General features: G+C 39.7%; 1 protein-coding gene across 1 annotated transcript in view; it reads left to right on the top strand.

Annotated features, from left to right (window-relative positions):
• The window catches only part of LOC144636220 (uncharacterized), a 55,175-nt gene extending 37,024 nt beyond the window's left edge, over positions 1-18,151 (top strand). Inside the window, 23 exon segments of the mRNA XM_078495371.1 lie at positions 451-659; positions 1,286-1,549; positions 2,216-2,254; positions 2,534-2,670; positions 2,990-3,325; positions 3,902-4,002; positions 4,521-4,613; positions 5,080-5,609; positions 6,410-6,628; positions 7,220-7,552; positions 8,191-8,448; positions 9,125-9,324; positions 10,125-10,470; positions 10,737-10,859; positions 11,295-11,417; positions 12,025-12,147; positions 12,993-13,115; positions 13,764-13,889; positions 14,689-14,807; positions 15,124-15,218; positions 15,485-15,898; positions 17,325-17,744; positions 17,933-18,151. Of these exon segments, the coding sequence (XP_078351497.1) occupies positions 451-659; positions 1,286-1,549; positions 2,216-2,254; positions 2,534-2,670; positions 2,990-3,325; positions 3,902-4,002; positions 4,521-4,613; positions 5,080-5,609; positions 6,410-6,628; positions 7,220-7,552; positions 8,191-8,448; positions 9,125-9,324; positions 10,125-10,470; positions 10,737-10,859; positions 11,295-11,417; positions 12,025-12,147; positions 12,993-13,115; positions 13,764-13,889; positions 14,689-14,807; positions 15,124-15,218; positions 15,485-15,898; positions 17,325-17,463 (4,450 nt within the window). The 3' untranslated portion in view covers positions 17,464-17,744; positions 17,933-18,151.
• Positions 18,152-18,485: the final 334 nt, after the last annotated feature.

Raw genomic sequence — 18,485 nt, forward strand, 5'->3', positions numbered from 1 at the left:
TAATAAAGATAATTATTTGTCGTAGTTTTTCGAGCGATAGCCCTTATCAGGAGCAAACTGGAAGGTTGGGGGGGGGGGAGAGGGGACGGGACGTGCGCATGAAAGAAGCAGTCAAAAGTACGGATAGATAGATAGACATACTGTCTTTCTGTCTTTCTGTCTGTCTGTCTGTCTGTCTGTCTGTCTGTCTGTCTGTCTCTCTGTCTGTCTGTCTGTCTGTCTGTCTGTCTGTCTGTCTGTCTGCTGTCTGTCTGTAAGTGTGTCTGTCATTCGTTTTGTCTGCCTGTCCATCTATCTATCTACCTACCACTAACATTTTCTTGTTTCAGTGCGGATTTTTAGATGAGAGAACCAAACCAACTTTCCCACAATTCTAGAGACTAGCTAATTATAAAATCTATTATTATTTCACAACTCATCACTCAGTTTTGTTTTGTTTTTTAATTTCAGAAACTGGGTAACGGATTATATGGGATTAGTCAATATCGACCCTCTGTACATTGCGTCTGGTCCATTTTGTGGACTAAAGGATCCTTTCGCTATGACTACTCGTGGATCCAGAAACCACAGGGCTGTGTTGTACATGCGTACAAACAATGGGTTCGCATACAAAGGCTTCAATGCAACTTACTTTGTTGATACGGGCGCTCCAAAGATAAGTAAGTAAAGCAAACAATTTCATCCGCTTTAAACTTACGGTTTTATATGAGTCCTTAAGCTATAGAGGAGAAAAAAATGTGAAATGTTCAGCTGGTCAACCAGGGAAACCAGGGACGAGGGAAACCAGTCTTTGTACGATTTCTACTAAAAATTCCTAATGCCTTGAATATCCGGTTTGGGAGTGAATTCTTTCACACCAATGACAGTTTCATTCAGCAAATGCCACCATCTCTTCTTCTCTTGACGATTTCTGTCCAAAAAAAACTAATATGTCGCTGTCCGATGTATGCAATATTGCATGGGCACGTGACTATGGTGCAGACCATTGATTGGTGGATAATTCTTTGAAAAATATAAACTTATAAAAATTATTGTATTTTGCTTTCATCTTAGACAAATACGGTATTTGGCATCATGTTCGTCCTACTGGCTTGATAAAATGTCAAAACGTAATTATGATGCTTAAATCTAATTAAGTTATTTATTGGGACAAATGTGATTGTGTTAAGCAAACATTTATGATAACCCTTGGCATTCAATCCTTTCTTTTCAGTACTTCGTTTTATTGTATTCATTTTCCTTTAGTATGCTTAATTTGCTCAATATGAGTTGTTTCTATTTACAGCTCTTAGTCTTGGTAACATCGACGGTTACCAGGCCAAAATAACTTGGCAGCTGGTCTCAAATGAAGCGGAACAGATTCAAGAGTTCTTTGTACTTTACAAGCCAGTCACAGCGAAAAATACCTGGAAGTTCAAAAAGACTAAAATTCAGGAAGCTACACTGACTCCACTTCAGCCATTAACGGATTACACGGTTAGAATAGTGGGCTACAGTGCTAGTAAAGAGGTGTATGCAAGTGGTGTTGTCAACTTTGTGACTCCAGAAGGTATGTAAACTTTACTTTTTTAGTAAAAATCAGTCCAACTGCTTCTGTATATATAGTAAATGGTTTGAACCCAGGAGTATCAGTAGGTCGTAAAGTATGATCGTCCGGGTGAGAGTAGTCCTGAGAAGAACTGTTTGTTGAACAACAGTTCTTCTCAGAACTACTCTCACCCGGACGATCATACTTCACGACCTGCTTCTGTAATGGTATTTCTACTTTAATTATCAGCATTAAGTTGAGCGTAAAAATTGCATTCGCATAAGCATGACCATAAGCATATGTAATAAAAAAGCATGAACATGAGCATAGCCGCAGGTATTTCATGTAATAGCAGTAACAGCAACTGCGACAGTAATAGTAGCACTAGTGCGCATATAGAGGAAACGGTCTCGGTCACAATGTCTGTCCCAGTCCAGGCAGTATTAACTGTTCGTTGTCACAGTAGTGGCCATCAGTAGAAGCTTTTTCTCTAAACGCTGTAGTGATAGTGTTACCAGCTGTGAGTGGCAGTGTTGGTAGCAGTGCTTGTTATAGTGGCAGTGGTATCAGTAGCGGTGGTAATGGAAGTAGTAGCGGTACCAGTAGTAGTTGCTGTTGCAGTAGTAGTTGTAGTAGCTGTTGCAGATCATTTTTGAACGCGAATTTCTTTTCTTTTTATCTTTGCAGCGCAAGGTACGCCTCCGCCAGAAGCCATACCAACTACAGGTTAGCCTTTTTAATGCAGCAAAAATAAGAATAATAGTTTTCCTAATGAGAAAAACCTCCTCGCCTTCCTCCTCCTCCAGCGACGCTCTCTCCTTCTTACCCTGCTCAGCTCCTTTTCTTACTCTTTATTTTGCCCCTATTATTTCTTCTACTTATCTTTTTGATTAATCTTTTCTTCTTCAATTAACTTTTGTTTACTTGTTGATATAATCAACAATAATATCATTATACCAATCGTACTTTACAACCACTAAAACTACGATTTGTTATGAATTTTAGAACCCATTCCCAGGATGTATCCATACGGACCTGTGGCTGGTGACACACTCATCACGGCCACCTCGAAGAAGTGTTTTAAACTTCCCATACCAAACGGTGGAATGCGGTTCTTTAGCAAAAGGCACAGAAAGCTTTATGTAAGTGGGTCAATTAGATCCTTCATGAGCTTATGTTATAAGGAACGAAAAAGATGACCAATACCTTTATTATCGATAAACATGCAGTAACCTGACAAACTTGCAAGTACTTCTAAAAGAATTTCGATTCAATGTTGGATCGTTGAAGATCGATTAAATCAGTTGCAGTTGTTGGGAACTCGCTGGGCCCGCCAAAATTTGCTTAGCAAATGTTAGTGATTTATTTTCCAGGAAAACCAGATCTTTATGTTTAACTTTTTTACCTACTGTATTTACACAATGAAAATAACATTTGTACGCGCATTTTCATCACATGCAGATATGTCCCAATGGCGTCATCCAGTTTGAGAGAGACAGTATCAACCAAGGGCCATACAACTTCGGTCAAAGGCCGTGGCTTAGATACATGCCGATGCTAGCTCCCTACTGGGCCCCTACAAACCTCCGTTCGTTTGTTGATGGGCCATCCAAAGTGTTTTATCGTGTACATGAGGGATCGGCTTCCAATGCAACCCTACAGAAGGCCACAGCTGACGCCATGAGTGTTTTCGCGTCTAAGCTGCCACAGGGAAAAACGTTTGAGGCATCTTGGGTACTCGTTGTTACCTGGCAGTACATTCGTCACCAGATGTTAAATGATGTTACCAAGAATCTGGTGAGATATGTAGTATCTTTAGTTGTTCTTTTGTTTGATGCGATGCGTAAACTGATGTGGTAAAGAATTTCTTACGAACAAAATAGTCTACCCCACTAGTGGATAATTGTGGTCGGTCAACAAACACAAAGTTATGAGCAACACAAAGACAAAGACAACAAACACAAAGTTGAAAGTGATAAATGATCGTCGAGGTAAATTTCAATTTAAGTCATTTGAATAAAGAAGGCTGAAAAAAATTTAAGGCTTCAGCGTTGAAGCCCTGAATTTTTTTTGAGGCTTCTTTATTCCAATTGCTTAAATTGGAAATTCACTGCGATGATCATTTATCACTTTCATATACATCTGCAGTTCATATATGAATCATTTCATATACATCACATCGATCAAACACAAAGTTATGGGAAAGATAAATGGTAAAAGTTCCGTGATAGATAGCAGATAGCAGATGTTTGTCCTAAATACCAGAAAACTCTTATGATAACCCTGCGCGTTTTCGTTTAAGAAATAAGCGCTTTTATTAAACAAACAGTATCAATCTAATATGTTCTTTCTCTTCTTGTTGTCAAATTGCAGCTTAACACGTTTCAAGCGGTTGTTATGACTGACGGAATATTTTCTTTCGTTATTTTTAACTACCCTCATGGAGGAATACAATATTCTGCCCCAACAAGACCGTAAGTAATAATCTATATATGAAACAAATGTATATTATTACGTTTTCGTTTGCTTGTTGTCGTTACTGTTGTGGGAAGGGCGGTGGCCTAATGGTTAGTACGCGGACTTCGGATCGAGCGGTCCGAGTTCGAGCCCCGGCCGGGGTCACTGTGTTGTGTTCTTGGGCTCGGGTGTATAAATAGGTACCGGCGACATAATGCTGGTGGGGGGGGGGGGGGGGGGTACGTTGCGATGGACTACGGAAACGGGAATAAGCTCCGGCAGTGTGCGCCGCATGGCTCGTGGCTTCCCCCATGTTGTTGTCGTTGTTGTTGCTGTTGCTGTTGCTGTTGCTGCTGCTGTTGTTGTTGTTGTTGTTGTTGTTATTGTTGTTTTCACTCGTCGTTATCGTCGGCGTCGTTACTGTTGCTGTTGCTTAAAATAATAATTTTGTCGCCTCAGCGTTTTTTGCGTATGGTAAATAACACTTCATGACATCTTGACTAAACTGTCCCCATCTTTTTAAAAATTATCGCAGTCAATTCTACCAATATTTCACGGACTACAAACGTTTCCCTGTTGTTGGTGTGAACGCTGGGGAAGAAACTGGTTATTTCAAAAACCACGAAAGGTGAGAAAACTTTACATGTATGATCACTTCATTTAATAGTTCAAAGATAAGAGCACTACTTGTTTTCTTAGTGGTATGATATCTTTGAGTTTACCTACGTACAAATCTTGAAATAACTTTTTAGTGAGAAACTTATCCTAACAAGTGGAGATGTCAGTTGGACATTTAGAAAGCGCATTGGAATTGATTTTAAGGTCAATGGCCTAACAGAGAAGAGTTTTTTTTTTTTTTTCATTCTTAGTACTCTCCGTGAAGCAAAAAAAAACCTTTAAATTTTACGCTTTTCCAGCACAAACCTCTTCTACAGCTTTCTTATTAATGTTTTAGTAACGTGGTTGTGTGCTTGGACCCTTTAAAAGGAGTGCAGTTCAACAATTCCCTTTGAACAAATATAAATTTATTACAATTTGTCCAAACTCCTCTTAAAACACAGCTCGATTTTTCACTCTCTTATTTTGCGTCACAGGTCGGGAACTATACAAATCGAAGGTATCGATAACCTTGTTTGAAATGCAAACATTCCTGGTAGATGGATTTTCCGACTTGAAAATTCAGACGGCAAAGAGGATGGCGATTTAAAGTGCTTACGTTGGTATAATGGTGAACCAGATCATGACTCCTTCTCTGATCAGCCTGATTCCTGTCCTTGCACTGGAGTCCAGGCGTTCTTTGACGAAAGGTACCAGTGGGTCGAACCAGATTTCCCATTCACCTACTGTTTTTACACCCGTTTCTCATCGAGCGATGGCCGTGGTCGCAAGTGTTGTTATTATACAAGCCAGGAGAAATTTGCAGCACTTGTCATTGGTTTCCCTGGTGGAGGTACAATTGACCGCTTCCACAGGCTGACACCGTCACTGAAAGAGAGCCACACAAGAAGTGACGTCAGAGGTTTTCAGTACTGCTGTTTAGAGGCACGAAGTCCATTCATGTGCAGCAAGTTCTATGAAAAGCGTCCATCCGAGAACTGCGATGCATACGAACCTCCCGAGTGGAGTAAGTTCCGGTTTGTTGTGGTAAATTATTTTGAGAATTAAATGTTTTATTACGTCAATCCGTTTTAGGGCTCTGTCAAACCTGTAGTTAGTGATACTGTAAAGGCTCAGATGTTCAAAGGGTAACGAATGCTATCTATCGGTTAAATTACCTTATTATAGGAATAAAACGAAGCATTTTAACAACGCGAACAAAATGTACGCGTAATAAAATTAACGCGAATTTAAGAAAAGTTCTGGTTAAATGCTTATAGTAAACGTGTTTATGTTAATTAACATCCATAAAATTAACGCGAATTTTAAACATTCGCGTTAATAACATGTATCGTTAATTTCCTATAATAAGGTACTCTCCAGTGGTTAAGTGTTGTCAAAACAAACTACGCTACTGGACTGTCATTATCCGGTGGGTAGCGTTATCTAACCTTAGAATCACCTGTGTAGCGATTCGTTTCACAGCGATAAGACTCAAGAATTGACGGCACCTCCGCTTTTCCGTGCCTCCAACTTTTCTTATAATTTGACTCGAACGTATGCAAACGTTAGTAGGGAAATTCATCATCATCATATCATCATCATCATCATAAACTTTATTTAATCTCGAATTGTTATAGAAATAGCATATTGAAAGAAAATTTTAAGCTGGGAAACTCATTGGGTAACAATTATCAACGATTTCGGAAATTAAAGACGTTTGCACGAAGCAGATTAATTTGGAGCAGTTTTAGCGGGAACTGCGCACGCTTGCAACGCTTGTTTGCTGTTTGGTAATTCATCATGTTTTGCTTGGTTTCGTTGCAGGTTGGTTGTGGGGGGATCCTCACATCGTCACTCTGGACAGCGGCAACTACACGTTTAACGGTCTCGGGGAGTTTACGATGGTAGACGTGCAAGATGGAAAGTTCCAGTTACAAGCTCGAACAAAGAAAGCCAAAGGCGAAGGAACAGCAACCGTGTTTAGTGCAGCTGTGGCAAAAGAGGATCAATCAAGCACGGTGCAAGCTAATCTGAAAGATGAAGGTCAGTTTTTAAAATACAATAGACTTTCTTTTAGTATATAGCCAGCTCAGCGAGAAAGCTGAACCCTGGACTCTGATTGACTACCAAAGAAGCCAAGCCCGGCGATTTAGGGCTATAGATCTTGCTCGTTTTATACGCAAGAGTGTTCTTTTTGCCATAAATTAAATCCTTTATGGAGTGTGTTCATGGCGGCCATATTGAAGAAGCGAAATAATACAATGATTTTTATGCAAATATACTTATTGGTTGGCTCCTCCAACATGGTTGCCATGAAAACACTCTATAGACCAAAGTTGTTTTATTAAGATTGCTGTATATCAAGTGCTGCGTTCTTTAGACCACAATAGCCTATATATATTTGAACTCGTTTTAAGGCAATATTCGTACTCTAAAATGCTTTGTCGTATAGTGATTGTTGACACTGCAACGAGGTGCACAAAGCCCAGTTATTCATACGTATATTTCTCCCCCCATTTCTTCGTTACATGGCTAAGCTGCTCATTATCTACTAATTGTAGACTTCTGTTGACTGTCGAGGCTATGTTCTCGTCTTTGTTAACTCATGCTAGCAATTTCTCCTTCTAATTACAGGAGGGTTAGAGGTGCTAATTGACGGTGAGGTGTTCCAAAACTACAGCAGCTTGACAAATGTTAGTGTCATGCTCAGTGGCTCTGTGGCAGTGTCTCGTCCAGCAAACAACTCCTTCCTTGTCACATTTCCGTCTGGAATATCTGTAACAGTCACTGAGATACAGGGGTCACTTTCCATAGTTTTCGCTGCACCCACAAAATACAAGACTCACACTAAAGGCCTTTTAGGGACATGGAACGGTGACACATCTGACGACTACCTGAGGCCAGATGGTACCACTTTACCATCCAACGCCACGGCCAGACAAATACATTATGACTTTGGATTGAAGTGTAAGTTTCCATTCAAGTAACTATAAACAGTTTTTTGTCTTTTGTGATAATTTATATATGATTTAAGCATACTGTTTAAAGCTTTTTTCATATGTAGCATTAGCCTCATACGCAGAAAATTAAGTCTTTGTTTCGTGGGAGAGAAACGCGTTACAAGCCCAAAGAACGTCTGCGTAGGAGAAGCTAATGTAGCATCACATTAAGGAACTGTTTTTATAAAAAAAAGTTCCACTTCCAAATTTAAGAAATTTTAATAGTTTATATTCGTGAATAGGTGAAATAGAATTTTTTTTACTTTTATTACAAGTGTTTGGGTTGTGGGTTTTGTTTTTTTTTTTTCTTTTTTTTTTTTTTTTGCCAAACCCAAAAAAATTCTAGTTCTGATTATTTCATTTCATTCATTGATTCATCAATTCATTCATCCATTCATTCATGCACCCTTGTGTACAAACGGACGCAGATGAAATAGCAAAAAACGTCAAATTAAGGAACATGGTAATCATTGGTTAGCTTGCTGAACTTCTGTTCACCTTTTTTCACTCGGATAAAAAAAATAAACATTGGTATCTTAAAACGGAGAGGCAAATACTTTATTTGACAAAACTGAAAGTTGAAACTCATTATATTAATATCTCTAGGGCAAGTGATGTCGAATACAAGCCTGTTTACATACAATCCTGGAGAAAACACAACTACATTCGCCAATGCTTCATTTGAACCCATCTTCTTGGATGAACCTATCCCGTTTGCGAGCGATGAACTAAGACAACAAGCAGAAGCAATATGCCAAGGGGATGCCAACTGCTTGTTTGACATAGCCTCTACCGGTGATACGGCAGTGGGAGCCAGTACCAAACAAACAGCTGTACAACTGGAAAGTGAATCTCAAGAATTACGTAAGTTTAAGAAAGAAAATTTGGACTTCTTTAAAACCTTTAAATGATTTTATGTTTTCATTTAGTTTGATTCTTTTTTAATATTAGGAACAAATTCTAGTTTATGTTTATACAGTTTTCGTTTTCGTTTATCTTTTTGTATTTAACTTGGTAATAGTTAAACCAGATCACGACTGCAAGGATGGTACAACGACAGGAGGGCAAAATTTATTGGCCAATATTTCAACTAGCAGAACTAGTACTGGCCCTGAAGTAGTATATATCTGCTAATCGAAATATTAGCCAATAAATTTTGTCCTCCTTTCGTTGTACCAGACTTGCAATCAATCTCGCGCATTTCTTTAACAAGAGATTCGGCAGCAGACAAGCCAAGTAGTTTTGTTCTTCGTTGCGTGTTCCCATGCATCTAAATAGGTTTTGTAACAAGGTGATGATAATAAGTTACGAGGGGTCGACATGGAAATTGTCTTGTTATAATTTTTATTGTTATAGTTATTATTGAATAATGCATTGATATGTTTTTGAAAGCCACTCCCAGCATTAATTCGTTAGTTTCGGTTATAAATACATCACCTTCGCTCGGTTATAAATGCATCTCTGTTGCCCAGTAACTTTTAGTACACCGTCAGTGCAACGTTTTATTCAGTAATTCCCTAATTTTGTTGTTGATTTGCAGAAAATTTCCCGCCGAAGATTTTAGTTGGGCCAACCGAAGTTAATGTGACTGTTAACACTATGGCAAATATAACTGTCATAGCAGAAGATCCCAACAACGACTCGCTGACCTTTACAGTTACTGGAAATCTTCCAGTGGGCTATACACAGTCATCCAACGATTCTTCCATAACTATTTCTTGGAGCGTAACGACAACTGAGGTAACTTATATTTTAGTTTACAAGCTAGATTCCGATGTATAAACGAAAGAAACGAAAGGGAGAATGGATACTCCCTCGTATACAGTCCACAATCTCTTAACGGACACCTCTACAAGACGGACACCTCCATAAAACTGACACCTAGTGTAGGTCTCGTCCCTGCCGTTTTTCAGTCATTCAAATGCAACTAAACTCCCTATAAAATGGACAACTCTCTAAGACGGAAAGTTGGAGCAAGTCCCGACGGTGTCCGTTTTAGAGAGAGTTGACTGTATGTATGTGCATGCAGCCAAAGGTATAGATTTCGAGACAATCTCATCTAAAATAGGAAAATGAACTAGGGTCATGATCAAGATTTGACCACTTTGTTTAAGCAGGATGTGGTTTGTGCACTCTTGTAAGTAATAAGGTATACATTTTGGAGGAAACTGCTGGTTTTCATCCTTATTATTGTTTAATAATTATGTTTGAGATGTGTGATTTACTTTTCGCTTACCTGGTAATTATTCTGAGAAGTTTGGAAAAAAACATATCTCAAACTGAAATTCGAATTTCTTATTTGCCGAATTGAAAAACGACTGTAGACTTAGAAAGACGATGCACGAGTGAACAGTTGGGGGAACCCCTGTTTAGCTACTCCTGTCTCCTCGTAGTAAATATGGGGGTTTGGTGGTTTTTCTCTATAAAGACGCCTTTTAAGTTTTTGATCCGCTGCAGAACGGATAACCCTTACTAATAAAAAGACTAAGGTTGAAAATTTAGTTAATAGATACTAACGACAGAGGTTTTTTCTTCGGCAGATCGATATAGAATTCATAGTGACAGATGGATCCGTAAACACAGTCTTGAGGCCAGTTATAAACGTCTGTGCATGCCAAAACCAAGGAATTTGCACTTCTCCGCAAGAGGATAATGCTGACGACAGTGATGACAACAGTGGAGATAGATTCAATATTCTTTCCTGCGTGTGTCAGAATGGATACACTGGAGCTTTATGTGATGCGGATCTCGATGCCTGCGAGGAAAATTTCCAACCATGTTTCCCAGGCGTGGATTGCAATGATTTGCCGCCACCTGCAAATGAGACAGGATTTCAGTGTGATCCTTGTCCAAGTGGTTATTCTGGAGATGGGTTACAATGCTTAGGTACATATATCCGTCACCAATGAGTCCCCGAAGGGAATCGAACCCTTGGCCTCCCAGACACAGACACAATTTAAAGTTGTTTCGAGTTGTGAAAAGTAAGGAAAGGCCCTTTGCCGGAAAATTTTAGTCCATTTACTAAATGGGCATTACATTTCTTGAAGCTTGAAGCCCTTTATTTTTGAAATGTTTACTAAGACAAAGTAGTCCCTTTTAAATTTAGTGCTGTAGTAACTTAAGACTCACTACAACTGACTGTTATTTTTTAGATGCGGACGAGTGCTCTCTAAACACTGATGGATGTGAGCATAACTGCATCAACACTCCTGGATCCTTTGTCTGCACATGCAATTCTGGTTACTTCCTTAATTTGGACCAGAAGACATGCCAAGGTAAGAAAACTAGGGAAAGGAAAGGCTGTAATCCCGCGTATTTAACAATTCATTTTTAGTTGTTGTTGTTGTTGTTTCTTTTTATTTTATTTTTACTTAACATTGAAAAAAAACATGGTTTCTTGATATGATAATTGTCAAACAATGGAAAGTTTGAATTTTACAAATTTTACGAAGACATGTGTGTTCGGTGGGTTGTGTTGTACTTTTATATCTCGTCAAGTTGAATCAGCTCTTTTTTCAAAGCCAAATGGAGAATCTGCTCGTGCATTCTTTTTCCATATGATCCAATAAATAAATAAAAAAAATACCTGCTGTTCTACTGTATGGCTTGGAAAGTACGTTTGGTTGCAAAACGAAAAGTGCGCAGGTATCTTTTATTTAACGTACAGTGCTTTGATTTTGTTAATATTGATTATTCTTTTTTTCAATCAGATGTGGACGAATGCTCTCCTGTCAGTGACTGTATGCATATTTGTGAAAATACAATGGGCGGATATAACTGCAAGTGCAACGCAAACTTTAAGGTGGACGACACAGACCCTAAGAAATGCGTCCGTGAGTATTATTCAGTTTAAAAGAGCTTCGTTGAAGCTAATTTCTTAGATCTTGAGCATACGTAACTTTAACTTTTAGCTCAATAACGATGTGCAATAAAGGAAAAAATAAAGAATATTAAATTCAATTGCACATAAGTTCTCTTATCGAATGGCGATAGATAGAACACGATATCGCGCGCATTGGTCTTGCAGTATGGCTTCTGGAACCTTTTCACGTGGAAGAAAGTTGACTTACAGTGAATGACTATCTTTTTTTTTTCGTAATAAGACCAAGAACGTTAACGTGGCCAGACGAAATCTCTACAAGAAATTTTGCTTTGATTTGACAACTTTCTCACAAGAAGCCCGGTCCAAGTAGTCGCACTGCCAAAAGGAAGAGTGGTTCCTAATTTTTGTTTGAGCATTACCTACAACTGCAGCCTTTCGATTGCTATCCTTCAATGACCCCTTTTTCATCAGCAGTAGGTTAAGTACGCTGTGTCTCGTTAACTATTAAGCTCGATTTCCGCCGTATTCTCGGGTCCGGTCTTTGAAGCGGCTGGAAATCGAGCCTGAGTTAACTATCCACTCACACTCTAACTTCATTCCTTGTCAATCTAATATAGCGGCGAATCCTTGTCAGCAAGATCAACATGGATGTGAACACGTCTGTTACCAATCTGATGGACAAGACAAGTGTTCTTGTAATGACGGCTATGAGTTGAATCAGGACGGGAAGACATGTTCAGGTATCAAATTAATTCCATATTTCGTACTTACTGACTGACTGACTGACTGAGTACTGACTGACTGACTGACTGACTGAAGGACGCTCGGACGGACGGACGGACAGACAGACGTACGGACACACAGACAGACAGACAGACATACAGACAGACAGCTCGTGTTCAGACGTACACAGGCTACCCAGTGAATGTGGATAGCAATCCCAGGAGGGGGTCCTCGGGATTTCAAGTGACAGGGATGATCGAATGGGGGCAAAATTGAAGACCTAAAGAAATCCCTAGGGCTTCCAACAAAACCAAAAAAAAAATCCCTGGACTTAAAATCAACCCCCCCCCCCCCCCCCCCCCAAAAAAAAAAAAAAAAAAAAAACCGTGTCGACTTTCTGACCCATTAAATGTTTCAGAAAGTGGGAATGATCTGAACAAAAAGATAAACATTAGAAACACGTTCAGTGTTTGTACTTTATTTGCAGAACTATGCGGCCAAGGTACTACCACGAATCCTTAGACTGTTTTTAATAACCAAAAAAATCCATTATTAAAGCAAGCCACGCAAAAAAATACTTGCCAAATTTTGCTGCCCAAAAAAATCCCGGAATCAAAAATTTCAAACCCAAAATAATCCTTCGATCATCCCCGTCACTTGAAATCCTGAGTACTCCCCCTGGGATAGCAATAAACTGTCTGTAGCTCTATCTCATCCTTTGAACCGACTGAAATCAGCGCATCTGGGGGCCGGATGTTTACCTAAATCTCGTTCTCTTCCTTAAAGTGAGTTTTTAGTGGTAAACTTGACAATTATCTCACTCGCCTGTTAACCTCGGTACATTTGTTATCGTTTTTTATAGATATAGACGAATGCGCTACAAACCAACACCGGTGCAGTCAGGGTTGTACAAATAACATAGGAAGTTACACATGCTCTTGTGTGGATGGTTTTACACTCGATAGTGACGGCTTCACTTGCAACGGTAATTTTAACGTACATTTAAGAGGTCCTATTAGGGGTTTTAGGGATAAGAGATACCTCGCAAAATTATTTTAAGGATAAGGGATAAATGTGTAAATAATAATAGGGATAAGGTATAATAGCTCAATTTTAGGGATAATAAAAATTAAACTAATAGGGATAACAGCTTTGGTTATTTTAGAGAGAAGGAATATCTGCCCTCAATATTATTGGGAGAAGGGATAACGTAACCTGGCGTACAAATATATAACAACAAGAGAAGAAGGAGAAAAGGCGCATCGCCGGGGCAATGTATTTACAAATTTCTTTTAAAATCTACATCACTTACGCATTGCTCCCTGACTTATAACCATTGTCTTAGACTGTTTCAATACCAGGATTATAACAAAAACAACTGAGAACAACAATCATTTTTTGGCCATAAATAAACTATTACAGCATAAAATAAATTGACTAAAATAGGCAAAAAACCCCAAGAATACAGTTATGAGATGATAATGGAATTTAAAAATCCATAATATGCACTTCCTTAGCATGTACGGATTTGACATGCAACTGGTTTCTCAATACCAGTAGCACTGAATAAAATAATAGATTTTTAAAGTAAAGAATTGTTAGTTAAATTGAGTTTTGTTAATTGATACCTTAGATGTGGACGAGTGTCAGGAGTGGACGTTTGACTGTGTAGATGCCTCACAGAAGTGCGAGAACACCTATGGATCCTACAAGTGTGTTTGCGATGAAGGATTGTACTGGATTGACAACATGTGCAAAGGTGAATCTTCTACTAATGTACTCAGAGGGACGCAAAGTAAAACATTTTACTTTTCTCCCCCCCCCCCCCCCCCCCGGGAGGCGCGATGGCCTCATGGTTCGAGTTCGAGAGACCTAGCCGGGGCGCTGCGTTGTGTTCATGGGCAAGACACTTAACTCTCATAGTGCCTCTCTCCAACCAGGTGTATAAATGGGTACCGGCGAATTAACTGCTGGTGGGGGAAACCCTGCGATGGACTAGCATCCCATCCAGGGAGGAGTAGCAATACCCCTAGTCGCTTAATGCTACGAAAAACGGGATAAGCTCCGGCTGTATGGGCCACTTAGGCTCGGACTCAGACTTTACCTTTTTTACCCTCTCTCCCTCCCACAAAAAAGGTGCTCCGACCAAAATCTGAGAAACAATGAAAGATTCAAACCTCTATCAATCAATTTTTAGTGGTGAATTGGTAACGATTGTAATCGTTTATCGTCTTCATCGACGAAAATTATTAAATTACTGATGACTCTCATAAACGGTTTCAAAAGGGTAGCAAAGAATAAAGGGGCTAAACACGTGACGAGCCAATACTATTCAAATGATCCATCGTTATATCGATTACAAGTGTAAGATTTAATAAGGTCGCAAAAAGTGGGAGAAAACTGCGAATGAGAAGACGATGAGGACGCGCTTTCCATATTTCACGGGGATTGTGGCTGAGATGGACTTGAAAAAAAGATTTAGACCGCCTTTTTGGTACCTGGATCTTTTACGACATATTGGTTTTATTGAGAAATACCTTGATCTTGTTCCCTCATAGGACTTGAAAAAGGTCAAGAGCCACCGCCGCCTCCTGACGCTCCACCACCACGAACACCATCGGACGAGGAGAAAAGCCAATCCGTCAGCTTGGAAGCCAAGGGACTAAATATCTCACAGGTTAGAGATTTTAACGTGGACAATAGAAATAAGACGGCACATCTAAAGTTGCTTTTAGTCTTTTAATACAAGTTTAAATTGGTGTCCTAAGCCACCTGATCGTCAGGTGTAATGACAGAATGGGTACCATCAAATTTGACGCTGGGGTGTACTGGGGTTGAACCCTGCCGTGGACTAACATCCCATCGAGGAGAAGTAGAAATACTCTGAATCGCCTTATGCTAAAATAACTGACGGGCCACTGCGCTCGAACACAGACTAAACTTCTTACCTATACAACACTCAATGTAGTGACATTTAGCATCTGTTTTTTTAGTGGAACGAGCCATTGGAAGAGAAGTTCAAATCCACTTTGGCAGAAGAAGCTACCACACACTGCGTGCAAAACGATTGTCAATCACAGGGAACAAGGTATAGATAAATAATGATTAATTTCTTTTTTTCTGTGAAAACATCTATCAAAAGCAATTATTTTAATGTTCTTCAAAAGGAACATTAGCTTCGTCGAATGTCTGAAGTATTGCGAACCAGCTTCAAAGGAAATGATTTTTGTGTCATAAAAGGTATTGTCCCACAAAAAATATATATTATTACAAGAATAGGCTTTTAATATTCGTTGAATACATAGCTTACATTATAGCAATTGGTCATACATGTATTTGTATTTTCTTATCAAGCTCTAGGCGCAGAAGAGCGGCAAACTATGTCACATTCACCGAGGATCAGGTGCATCTCCTGCCTGGTTACCCCAAGCAGATATCTACAGTCCCTCTTCTGGCAAGCCTGGCATTTTACTTGCAGTTCCCGCCTGGATCGTCGAGTGCTGTGATAAAGAAAGACGTTTTGGTATCCATTGTCCAGGGTTCTTTGACAAAGATTTCAAGCTCAATAAATGCCAACATTTCAAGTGTACAAGTTCTATTTGTTGAAACAACAACACCATCAACGTCAGTGCCAACAACAATACCGACACAGAAGGACGACTCCAAAACGATGTATTACATCATTGGGGGATGTGTCGCTGGTGTTGTGATTCTCATCATCGTTGCCATTGTCGCTGTCTGGTGTTGCAAGAGGAAAAACGCTAACGGGTAATTATTACCATGTATTAAAGGGGCTAAGTCACGGAAATCTCACTGATTTTTGGTTTACACTGTTCTAAAATTGGTGAAAGGCAAGGGGGGGGGGGGGGGGAACAGGGATGGCGCAGTGGTGCGAAAGCTCGCCTCCCACCAATGTGACCCGGGTTCGATTCCGGCCCGGTGTCATATGTGGGTTGAGTTTGTTGTTCGTTCTCGTCCTTGCTCCGAGGGTTTTTCTCCGGGTTCTCCGGTTTTCCTCCCTCCACAAAAACCAACACTGTCAAATTCCAATTCGATCAGGAATACACAGCCCCACAACTGATTATAGCTTTTAATCCTTACCGTGTCTAAATAATGCTAATTTATTTTACTTAATACATGAACACAACGAACATATAACCTTAATTTGCGGATAGACATCAAGATATCAAGCTACGGCTAAAATATCGATTTTCATGGAAGACGCGCGGAAACAACTTGAAAAGTTTAGCCTTAAGTTTTCAAATTGCAATCCATTACCATCCATGCCATCTGCACCCAAAGACGCAGCTAAGCTTTCAGTGCTCGAATTTGGCAACTTTTAATAAAACTGGAACATTATTTGTAGCTTTCCTACCGACACAAATATAGATGTTGGCTGTTCAAAAATATGTTAAAATCCGTAACACAGCCCCTAAAACTGTAGCGATAGCATAGCAGGTCAACAAAGCGTGATACTTGATCAGTGTACTTTAATATGAGTCTGAATGGAACTCAAATTCAACACAAAATGTTTTTTCTTTGAAATAGGGTGAATATCATGAACAGCTAAGTTAAACCATCGTTAGGTGTCTTTTGCGGTGTTTTTCCCTTTTGGGTAGCTACTGGAGGCCGTTTTGGGGGATACGTAACGGGTTCGACCTTCGAGAAAAAACTCGCCCAAAACAGCCTCCAAGAGCTTCCTATAGAAGTAGTCAAAAAAAGGAAAAAGACAACAGGTTAGGAACTTCAGGTCCACGAACCTGTATGCACCAGCCAATGCCTAAACACTTAGCTTCAAGAAGATCTGAGTGATAATCCTTAGACACACTTGCTTAGACATTGTAATTCGCAATGCAACAGGAAAAAACATGAAAAAAAAAGACTGCGCAGAATGTGGTACTGGGACGGCCAATTGTTTTCTTACTGCTTTTCACAACAGCACAATTTTAACTTTTCCATTAGCGTCGGTGCTTGCAAAACGGCACAAAAAATAATAAATATTCTAAACATATTTTCAGGTTTTCAGGTGGGGTGGTCACGATGTGACTAATAGTCATGGCGTTCTTATTGGACCCCACACGAATGCAAAAAAAAATCGATACAAATTAATCAGTGTTTTTTAAATAAATAAAAAGTGTTGAAGTTAAGACTTTGTCCATTCGTATTCTTAACATTTTTGTCCTTTTTGTGTTAGGGTTGGAAAACAGCGCATCGACAGTGAACAGTCAATTGCTAGCAGAGGGGGAAAGATTGAATTAGAAATGGGCAACGTGAATGAAGCGTACCCAATGTACCGTGACGCTAGAACGAGTGAAACCACCTTTCATCAATAAATTGTGAAGATATCAACAATTCAGGCGTGGAAACAAGTGCCGTTTTAGGCAAATCTCCGTTGACCACTCGTTAAGTTCAGATTATCCCCTTAAATAGCCTGCGAGCATTTGGGAGATCTCTAAGGAAAGGGCTTGTTCGCGGGAGAGCGGAAAACCTGCTCGCATGCTAAACATCAACAAATGGCGTGAACACTCGAGGACACTCCGAATGTTGTCGCAGAAGGGTTGCTTAGCAACTTCGAGATGAAAACTGCAGGCTCAGTTCGGTCTCAGAGATCGAAGTTCGCCATCAAACGGCACTCGTTTCCGCGATTGGCAAATTAAGTAAATCGCACTTTAGCGGGCACTAAAGCGTGACTTATTCAAATGCACATAGCAGAGTGGCACAATTTTAATATTTTTTTTATCTGTGTACAGTCGATTAGCAGAATGAGTTAGACGATGCTCGATGCGTGTAAAAAAAATCGAGTTTTTGTAGTTAAGGTGTGCAACTCTACTGATCGTGTGTTTCAACAAAGGTTGTAAACGTATATGCTGCTACCAGAATTAGTTTTATCAAGGTTTGCGTGTACCCTTGAGCTGCAGAGTACAATTAGGTTTTAGCTTAGGCAACCCACCCACAGTATTGTGAAAGCTATTGTAGCCGTGAGAGACATGATAGTCAATAAAAATCAATTGATGCACCTTCCTTTAGATCATGACTAATACACCACACGAGTACTACGAGTAACATACGAGTAACACACGGAACACACAGGTACATACGGCTACATACAGGTAACATACGAGTAGCACACGGATACATACGAGTAACATACGAATACATACGGGTGCATACCAGTTCCTATTTCATTTCACTTTATTTTATCTTATTTTTCATTTTATTTTATGCTTCCCCGTCCCCCCCCCCCCCCCCCCCCCCCCCCCCAAGCCGACTTAAGTGAAAATATAAAAAGTTACAGACCAAACACGGCCCCCGGAATTATTGATCTGTTTTTACTTTATCATGGCGTGACAGTGAA

This window comes from Oculina patagonica, chromosome 13, assembly GCF_052425735.1.
Source record: "Oculina patagonica isolate OP01 chromosome 13, crgOcupat, whole genome shotgun sequence".
Taxonomy (NCBI): domain Eukaryota; kingdom Metazoa; phylum Cnidaria; class Anthozoa; order Scleractinia; family Oculinidae; genus Oculina; species Oculina patagonica.